General features: G+C 52.2%; 1 protein-coding gene across 3 annotated transcripts in view; it reads right to left on the bottom strand.

Annotated features, from left to right (window-relative positions):
• Positions 1 to 3,238: 3,238 nt before the first annotated feature.
• Ube3b (ubiquitin protein ligase E3B) overlaps positions 3,239 to 10,435 on the bottom strand; it is a 54,421-nt gene continuing 47,224 nt past the window's right edge. For 2 of the 3 annotated variants that reach the window (XM_013349308.2, XM_026783888.1), the window contains exons 25-28: positions 9,019 to 9,201; positions 8,703 to 8,814; positions 5,764 to 5,856; positions 3,239 to 4,989 (exon numbers count right to left, since the gene is read on the bottom strand). In XM_013349308.2, the coding sequence (XP_013204762.1) occupies positions 4,798 to 4,989; positions 5,764 to 5,856; positions 8,703 to 8,814; positions 9,019 to 9,201 (580 nt within the window). In that variant the 3' untranslated portion in view covers positions 3,239 to 4,797. The remainder of the gene's footprint in view (positions 4,990 to 5,763; positions 5,857 to 8,702; positions 8,815 to 9,018; positions 9,202 to 10,435) is intronic. The other variant, XR_003377831.1, reaches the window with a different exon arrangement.

Raw genomic sequence — 10,435 nt, 5'->3', positions numbered from 1 at the left:
AGCTCCTTGGAGTAGGGACAGTGCCCACATTGCTCATGGCTGCAGCAACACCCGCCCAGCCTGAGGCACAGGAGTTCTCTGGACCTATTTGTTAGGTGAGTGAATGCCCGTCAGGTTTCCCTGGCCAGCTCTGGCTGGAACACCTGCCAGCTGCTCAGTCCATCTGGCACCATCTGGGCCAGTGACAAACCATCCAGTAGACCGTATACAAAAGCCCCCACAGCACATACAGGGCTATTCCCTCCCCCTGGACAGTGTCCTGTGTGGGACAGGAGCAGATTTTGGGGTTCATGGGAGCCCTGATGAGCAAAGGATCCTGGATGCAGATGCCTGGCCAGTGGCTAGGGATGGCAGCTATCTAGTGAGCAAAGCAGCATGACCTTTGCCCTTGGCTGAGCTCTGCCCCCTCCCTCCTCAGGAACCCTCTCCTGAGTCTGGCTTTGCCCCCACTGGCTTCAAAATTCCAGTCTGGAAGATAGTCCGAGCCCTAGCCCCTGCCCTCCACACAGCAGGGCAGTGAAGTCACTGCCCAGGGCTGAGTCTCTGTTGGGTATTTTTGAATTGTGATCTCACAGAAGTCACTTCATCTTCCCAGACTTTGGCATAGTGAGGCAAGCTCATTCCTGAGAACCCCTGGGTAGATTTACAGCAATACTCTTTGCCGAGGCTCAACTATTTGACACGTGCAGGCCACACTCGTCCTTGGGCAGATAGTGCGTCATCCTCCCTCCCCCCATACCTCATCTTCACATTGGGCCTTGCCACAGTGGCTCCCCTTCCACCTCCATGGTGAAAACTCTGCCTTGGGTAGACATACGAACACTTCCTTTCTGAGCCTCTTCATTGAACCCATGCATGATCTGCCCCATGAATGCAGAGATCATCAGGGGATATATTGAGTGTTGAGATTAAAGGTGCCATCACACACCTGGATTTTTTTTTTTAAGACAGGGTCTTGCTCTATCTCTGGCTATCCTTGACTTGTAGCAATCCTTCTGCCTCAGTTTCCAAGTGCTGGGGCTACCGATGTGAACCACCGTGCAACTGGCAAAGGCAAAGATTTTGAGGAGTCTGACTCATTGTTCCATTTTCTCAGATGAGAGCGAGGCTTGAGCCAGTGGCCAGAGGATGCTGATCAACCTTGCCTACTTGATAACTAACTCCAGCTGTCTGTCTGCAAGGTGTCCCGTGGGTATTACACAGGCACGAATGTGGAATGAAGCCAAGGATTAGACATTGCCCAGGGTCAGCTGGATGACCTGAGTATGTCTAAGGCCAAGTTCAGACATATTCTCCCTGCTTGAGCCCCAGCCTTGTCCTTGCTTCAAACCACGTGGTGTTCTGATATCCCCTCCCTAGCATCCCCTACTCCCTGTCTAAGAAAAGAATGAAGGAAAGGCAGCCACAGTGCCCAAGCCAGAGGCATTGTCTGGTGAGTGTGCTGGAGGTATGGGGTGCAGCAAGGGCTCTGGCTCAGGGAAGGTGGCACTGTTTGGCCCAGCAGCCATCTCTGGGATGTCTGCTGACAGTGATTTCTCCTACCCAGGATTTTAAAGAACAAAGAAACTCTAGAGAAAACATCAACTCTCTCCAGCCACCAATAATCACCGGCTGTCCACAGGTGATCAGGGCCCTCAGCTCTTTCTCTGCTGCCTGGGAGGGGAAACTTCAGCTCCAAGAAGCAAGGGAACTTGGCCTGAGCTCCCAGTTGGTGGGTGGCAGAGTTGGGACATGAGCCCTGTGGCATGGATGGATGGCTAAGCCCTCAGTCCAGGCCCCCGATCTACTCCATCTGTTACACATATGCTTGTCACCAGCATTGACTGTCAAGACAAAAATGAGGAAATTATTTCATTAGGAACCATGTGCCAAGGGCTGGGGACTGCTGGCCTGTTCTAGGTCCTGATGCAGCCTCTCCAACATTGGTCTAACACTGGTGTGGGAGCAAAGCCCAGCTCCTGGAGACGCACAGGCGTGCAAACACCTCGGGTCAGTCCTGTGCTAGCTGAAGCATCTTTTGCTGAGGCACTGTCCCACATAGATGAGTCCCCAGCCTGTGTAAACTGTATGAAATGGCAGGTCCATTCTGTGAGGGACAGAAGCCACTCTGGAAGCTTGGTCAGAGAGCCTCATCAGGCCTGCGGTAGTCCTGGCTTCTTGGGTTTGTTTGGTTCTTGTGGCTCGCGTGCACTTCTGCTGTTTATCCCAGGCTGGCTCTCAGGTTCTGGGATTATAGATGTATGCCACTCTGCCCGACTTAGCCCTGACTCCCCAAAGTGACAGGTGAGGAAAACAGGAGACTGCCAGCTAGAGCCTGAGCCAGGTCCAGGACAGCTCATGCTCTTGCCACACTGCTTCTCAGCACATAGCACCAAAGTCCCCTTAAAAGAAACGGGTGTGAACTGGGCTCCCGGGACTCAGGGTCAGGAGTCTGACCCTGCAGCCCATGTGACGAACCACTTTCCAGTCTTGCTGTCGGTCTGAGCAAGTCCACTGAGGTGTGATTCGAACCTGTGGCCCTAGCATTCAAGCAGCGGAGATATGGTACCCACATAAACTAGGGTGCACTGGATCCAGACCCTGGCCAAACTTAGGGGAGTTTGGTGCCTGCCCAACCTCCACCTGTAGCAGTACAGCAGAAGGACAAAAGCTGACAGCTTTGCCACTGCCAGCAACAGTGGATACCAGGGTGTCGCAGACTTCACACAGGCCCTGCCAGCCTAGCCAACAATTCTGCTTGCTTCCCTTACTCAAGCTAGCCTTTTACACCAGCTTCAGTTCTAAAACCTGTACCAGAGCCAGGCTTTAGTTTCAGCTGGGTGTATACACATAGCAGGCAGATGGTGTGTCTTTGGGGCTTTGCAACATTTTTATGTTAGTGGGGACCTGGGGTGTTAGAGATATCCCAAGCAAGAGACATATCTGGTCTTTCCCCATTAAGCAAGCTGGATTTTGTAGGTACAATGTAAGTCATAAACTTCAAAGCCATGTATGCAATCCTGGTGCTACCACCTGTAGGAAGGAGACAGAAGGAGACCGGCTCTAGAGATGTGTCTCTGAAATGCCACTTCTGAAAAAAAACCTGGGCACGTGTGACAACTGCCCAGCTCTTCTGACTCACTGCTGAAGCCAGGATGTCTGTCAAAACACCCTATATCTTTCTGGTACTGTGGGTGCCTGATGTGACCTGAGTCATCCAGACATAGGCCTGAGTACAAATCAGGGCAGAGCCACCATATGCTCAAGTACAAATTTAATAAAGCCCTGACAAGTCTTAGTCCATAAGTTACCTACAATAACAAAAACCCCACTCCTTTTTTGGAGCCACCAAGAGTCGATGGGGTGCCAGTGAACACCGGCTATGACACAGACTTGGTGCTTGGCTAGTGTGATGTCATAACTGCTAGAAAACAGGCTCGAAGTGAACTACAGACAACTCTAGGTCAAAACCAAACAGGTCAAGTCGATACTGGTGTTCTTAACCACTCTCTCCCCATGTCCCGCTGGAATTCTCAGGCTCCATGTTATTCATGTAGCTGTGCACGGAGCACACGAGTCTGTGGGCACGCTGAGCACACACACGGCTGCCAGACGTCTTCCAGGGACCTTGCCATCCTTCCATCCAAGTGATCTCCAGAAGCCTGGGGCCTTTCCCAGCTTCCAGCCACAGTTTCTTGCTGAAGTGGGAATAGAGCGTGCCCACTTTCCCACAGTGTGCAGGTTCCTGATGGAAGGTGTCTCCTTTCTTTGAGCGCTATAGCCCTAAGCTGGTTCCACAGAGTGGAGGAGGGATGCAAGAATTTGATGAGACAAGAGGCACATGGCTGTCACCAGATCACTGAGCCCAGAGCCTCTGCCTCGGCATCCTGAACCTGGAGAAAGTTCTTAGGATAAAGAGAAAAAGAGGGCCAGGAGCACAATGGGTGGGAAAACAGCATGAAGTCCAAACCTAAAAAGGAGCAGAGCCAACAGAGGTGGTGCAGAGGTGTGGGGGATATACCCGCAGCCTCCTGGGCCAGTCAGTGCAAAAGGGTCCCTTGCCGAGGGATGGGCTTTGCAGTTCCCGGAGCAAAGCATTGCCCAGATGCTGGGCATTGCAAGCTCTTGTGTTCTCCATAAGGTAACAAGGCGGGCAGATATGCAGATCCAGTAAGTTCTGGGCACCCCAGAAATTGGGCAGCTCTCCAGGGGTGACAAGGTTCTCTCCCAAGCTAGGACACCATGCACAGGCCAGGTACTGACAGCAAGGGTTCCCTGACAGCGTGGCCTGCTGAGGACTTGGGAGGGAGGGCTGTGGTGTGGAACACCTGTTCCCTGTAAGAGAGACCTGACTGAGCTCAGCAGCCTCCCTGGCAGGAGCTGGGTTTGATTGCCTGGGAAGAGGCTACTGTGGGCAGGGTAGAGGCAGGGACTCTGCTGTGCATAGAGGCTTGGCAAGGCCTTACCTGAGTTTTCAGAATGGAAGGAGGAGCTCGCAGGCACAGGCTTTGTGTACTCAGAGGGCAAAGGAAGAGAGCCTCACAGAACTACCAGGAGCTTCTCTGTGATCGCTAGGCCCAGGTTTTAGGCCCCAGAAGGCAGAAAGAGGGCACGTGGGAGGAGCAGGAGCTTATTTTTCACAGCATCCCCAGCACACTGAGTGCGCTGTGCAGCATCCCCAAGCTTGGGCATCTCATGGCTATTGAGGGGTCTGAGGACTCAAGTAAGCTGGCCACACTCCTGGGAGCAGCCGCTCCAGGGGCTGAAGGGCTCTGTAGTCTGGGCGCTCTCGAGGGCAGGTGGGTGAGACGGGCTGGGCTAGGAGAGCTCGAAGCCTGTGTTCATGCTGATGGCGTAGCGCAGTTTCTCTCGGAGGACGCTTTTCTTGCTGTAGTTGGGCAGCTTGAGCAGGTTGAAGCAAGTGGAAGAGGTGGGCAGGCGTCCACCTGGCTCCCGCTTGCGGATGGTGAAAAAGCCCCTGAGGACACTGCCCAGGGTATCCCCAGTGTCCTGCAAGCACACACCACAGCTGTGGCTCAGAAGGTGTCAATGTAGGTGCACACAAGTGAAGCCCAGCTGGGGACAGTGGCCTGAGAGGCTGAGGGGGACACTCGGTGCTCTGAGCACTCACATGGGAGTCCTGTGCTAGGAAAACTCAGACAAGGGGCCTCCTGGCTAATGGACACTTACCAGTTACCTAAGGCGCTTAACACCCCTTCTCTGACTGCAAGTACCATGGCCCATGGCTGACTAGCACTTGGCTCAATTCTTCCTCAAGTGTGGAGGTGGAGGGCCACCTAGTGTTTGACTGAGGGAGTGCAGTCAGAAAAGAAGTGGTGAGGCAGGGACACAGAGACCAGCAGGCCGGCACAGGGCAGGCTCGTAACACACTGGGCACAAGAATCCTAGGAAATTCTCCTTTAACCTGCAGACCACAGGCAGCTTTCCAGGTGTTCATGGCCAGCAGGGAAGGATCTGGGAAGCAGACCTGGATTTGCCCTTATCCTGAGCGGCACCCTCGCTGACCCTGCCTCTCAGACCTTGAACCTTGACAGATCAGCAGCCATGAAAAGAGCATCCTAATTACACACTCACTCCCCTGCCTTCCTCAAGGAGGGAACTCACAGGTAAGAGTGTCGAGAGCCCACACTGACCCGGGTCTGCTGTGCCCGTTGTGGGCGGCTTTCATGCCCTGAGAACCATGTAGGCAGGGTGTGGGGTATAGGATGGGCACACAGAGAACTGGGCAGAAGGGAAAGAAGGAAAGGACGTGGCTTTAGTTACCTGGTCATCTGACACTTCCACACAGCGGATGGAGAACGGAGGCTTGAGGTAGGCGAATCCTAGGAGTGGGGGCCGGGAGCAGCTGGTCACAAACTGCAATACAAAGTGGGGTCAGTGGGACAGTAGGGGTTTTGCTCCTGCAGCCATGTTGGGCTCTTCTCCCTCCATGTGCTGTTCACTGATCTTTCATCAGAACTAGGGCTGACAGGGAGTGCTTTCCCAACACATGCCCAGAACACACCACGTGTCTCAAGGGTGCCACTCTCTAGAAAAATGTGGCCCACTGTACAAGACTGATGGCTTGTAGAGCAGCTGGGGGTGAAATTCCAGGAGACAGATCTCCTTTTTACACTACTGTCTGACACAGGCGCTCCTCCAGCTACGCTGGCTTCCTACTGAAACTGCAGCTGAAGATGCCTTTCAGCTCCTGTTGTGCAGGACCACAGAGTTCAGAGCGGGTCTCCCTGAGCTGTCACCTAGTAAGCAGCAGCAGGAACAGATTAGCGGCATCTGTCCTCAGGGAGGACAGCACTGGCGACATCCGAGGGGGTTTGGGTGAGCAGACACTAGAGGCACTCATGAGCCGAGGCCTGGAGTCATTGAGTCCAGGCAGCTTGAACCCATGACTCATGCACTGGCACTGCTTGCTGCCAAGCCAGGTTTCAAGCCAGTCAGGCTGTGGGGACCAAGGTGTGGGACACTGGATGTGGAGCCTGTAAGCAGCAGCCACGCTTCTCAGCAGCCAAATGCACTCCTGGCAGTCTGCAAACACAGCCCCTGCCTTTCGTTTCAGATGCTCTTGCTCCAGACACGGGTATCTGACCACACCAGAAACTCACAGGTCAGCCTCAAAGGGAAGACCCAGAAAATCCCTGCTTTAACTCGGCAGTAACCAAACACATGTTGTTTTTTGTTTTCCTAAGAGACAGAATTCTAAGCCTGGCTCCAAAATTTGGTAGCTAATGTAGGGTGGGTCATAAGATGACCACTTAAATGATGTTATAATGGCTAGATGGCTTTATGTATCATGTTTCAAAAGGTTTTTAATAAGTCACTATATTCCTGGGACTGGACAGACGGTTCAGTGGTTATAGGAGCACTGGCTGCTCTTCCTGAGGACCCGAGTTTGATTCCCAGACCCATGTCAGGAAGCTCACAACTTCCTGTAACTTAATGGGCCACCGAGGGCACTAACATACACATAGCATATACTTACACAGACATATACACACCAGTAAAAATAAAATAAATATTTTAAAAAGTTACTATGTTGCTGCTCTAACATGTTTAACTTTGCAAACTGGGGCTGACGAGAGGGAGGGGGGAACATTAGCTCTCAATACATTTAAAAGAACACGGTCATATCCTCTCATGAAAGAATTTACACACTTTCAGCTGGCACTGGAGCCTGTGCAGTCAGAGAAGGCAGGTGTGTAACAAATGCAGTTCTAGTGACAGGTGACTTAAGGCTCAGACTCATTTGTTACACGGGCAGGTGACCAAGTGTGAGCCATTTGCACTGCTCTCTAGGAAGCAGGGCATGCAACCTCACAAGCAGCAGCCTGCTTTGCCCAGGTGGTGCACTGCTGGGAAAACCAACTGATGCTTCCAGAACCACTTGTTGCAACAAATGCCCCTGCACCCCTGGAGACCCGTGAGAGTGGAGCCCGTGAATACACTGGTTGGACTGGAATAGGTGAAGGCTTCCTTAGCAGAAGGGAACTGAATTCAGATTGGCCAGCAAGGAAGAAGACCAGCTGTTGGTCTTCACAAAAGTGGTCACACAGAACAAGAGTATAAGCTGGGCGTGATGGCCGCATTTGTAACACCAGCTCTCAGAGGTGGACAGAGGAGGATCAGGACTTTAAGGTCATCCTTGGCTACAGGTTACGTGGCAAATCTGAGAGCATGTTGGGACACATGAGACCCTGCCTGGAGAGAGAGAGAGAGAGAGAGAGAGAGAGAGAGAGGGAGAGAGAGAGAGAGAGATAGAGAAAGCGCATGAGCCAGCCAGGAGGCCTTAGGGAAGAGATTCCAAGGCGCTAAAATGTACTCCTGGACTATGTCTTTTCAGAGAGAGCAGGCAACACAATGATGTTGCATTTTAATGACGATCTACCCACACATAACAGAGACAGGCATGTGTGTGCCTCAGTGTCCTACGAATGCCTACACTCTGTGGAGGTCATTCATCAAAACCAGTGACACCCAGGAACATCACTGACACTAGGGCAGGAAACAGTTAACAAAGATGCTATATTTGAGAAAGTAAAAATAAGCCAAACATAAAGGCCACACCTGGAATTCCAGTACTCAAGATGCTGAGGCAGGAGGACTACCCAAAGTCTGAAGTAGGCTAGGCTATGAAGTCCTGCCTGGGTCACACAGAGAGAACCTGACTCAACACCTGTACTCCCTCCAAGCATCCATAGTGTCATCAGCCTAGACAACTGTGTTTCCTCGGGATGCTGTTGGCTGTGCAAGTGGGTGTGATACTACTGGGGGTAGTGCTCTACAATGGAGTAATATTTAGGATAGTCTGTCCTCCCTCTTTCCTTCTTTTGAGACAGGGTTTCTCTGTGTAGCCCGGGTTGTCCTGGAACTTACTACGTAGACCATGTTGGCCTCAAACTCAGAGCTCTGCCTGTCTCTGCCTCCCAAGTGCTGGGATTAAAGGTGTGTGCCACTGTTTTCTTAAAGTAATGAGGTAGTACTGAAGATGGCAAGGGTAGAGCACAGTGGTACACGGGGCCCTGCCCCACGTGAGGAGCAGGCTCTGTCTCTCCAGCCCCTCTCTGGTTCCTCAGCTTTTGACACAGGAGCGAGGCTACGCTGGCACTGTGTGGCCCTCTGATAACCCTACTGTGTTCAGTGTGAATTACAGAGTGGCCCGAGGACTGCGCATGCTCAGGAACGCACAGAGGTTGTGAACGAGATACCTTCAGGAACATGGCTCTTTCATCAGGCGTGAAGTCGGAAGCCAGAATATCCCAGAGCCAGATGATGACTCTGTGACTGCCATGAAAACCTCCGTAGTACACAGTGTGCTTCCTGAAAGCAATCCAAGGGAGGGGGAGGGGCTTAGCGTGTGCTAACACTCACGGGTACAGGCAGTACAAGTTCACATGGCACGGCCTCATCCTCGGGATGCTAACTGGGCAGGGGCTCCCAGAATAACTGCATTAGAAGCCTAGCGAGGGGAACAGCTGTCCTCCTGGCTGAGCACGTCACCCTTCCCTTCTCACTGCCCCTTACTTTAAATCTTCCAGATCTATCTCCGCGTTGTCCCCAGAGATGAGACGTTGAAGCTCAGGGGTAGAGAACATTCGGATCCACTCGGGCTTAATAATGGAACGGAAGCCACTAATGAGAGCAGCTGTCTGGTTTTTGATCTGCGTGTGCATCCGAAAATGTGCCATCAGATGGATGTAGCTAATTCTGTTAACAAGAAAGAGGAACAATGGAACTAATAGTCCAGGACAGGCTGCTGCCAAATGGGCTAAGAGATAAGCCTAACACTTTTGAACCATTTTCCAAAGCAACAACAACAACAACAACAAAAAAAAAACCACACTCCAGCATCTACCAGAACAACGACGGTGATACCCATGATGATGACTCCCAAGTCACACACTGTGCGTCACCATGACAGCATCAAGTGTCCAAGGCACGACCTTGTTCACTTGTCCTCACAGCCTCCAATGTGAAGCCCTGTGATGACCCCCCATGTTCTCAGGAGCTGGAGTCACCTGCACAGGTGAGTCCCACTTGATCACTCTCAAGGACACAGCTTAGAGCTCCAACAACTTCACAGTCAAAGTTCACTAGAGCCTAGGGTGCTAGGTGGGCCCATATTCTCCAAAAATGCAGCTGGATTATTCCAACGGGGTAAACAGGAACTGCTGGGAGCCTGGGTCAAGGACAGAACCAGGTATCCTTGCCATATTCTGAGGTTTCACCATAGGCCAGAGTTATGACATGAGTTTCTATTAAGGCTTCATGGCAGGATAAGAAAGACTCTTGTTCGAGCAAATCCTGCATAGTCTCACATCCCTGGTCCTTTAGCCTGCATATATTACCTCCCCTGACCCTTCAGTGTCCATGAACTCACCTCCCTGGTCCTTCAGTCTGTGTAGATCGATCTCCCCTGGCCTTTCAGCCTGTGTGAACACACGTTTTCTAACACCCCCCCCCCTCTACCCCGCACACATGCTCGTATACCATCACCCTTTTCCACAGCTCCCATAAAAGAGGTGGAGTCCCTGGGAGGTGAGCACGATCTATAGGACATGCACCATATCTGCTGTCAAAAGTTTTATGACCCCTTTCAGCTAGATGTCTCAGAAACTGTTCTACACATTATTCCATACACTGCCCGTGAGGACAGTCACAGGTCACACACTGCCCGTGGGGACAGTCACAGGTCACACACTGCCCATGGGGACAGTCACACGTCACACACTGCCCGTGAAGAACAGTCATAGGTCACACACTGCCCGTGAAGAACAGTCACAGGCCACACACTGCCTGTGGGGACAGTCACAGGTCACACACTGCCGTGAAGAACAGTCACAGGTCACACACTGCCCGTGGGGACAGTCACACGTCACACACTGCCCATGAAGAACAGTCACACGTCACACACTGCCCGTGGGGACAGTCACAGGTCACA

This window comes from Microtus ochrogaster, chromosome 2, assembly GCF_000317375.1.
Source record: "Microtus ochrogaster isolate Prairie Vole_2 chromosome 2, MicOch1.0, whole genome shotgun sequence".
Lineage (NCBI taxonomy): Eukaryota > Metazoa > Chordata > Mammalia > Rodentia > Cricetidae > Microtus > Microtus ochrogaster.
Note: the sequence above shows the minus strand (reverse complement) of the source record. Positions and strands in the feature narration are given on the sequence as shown.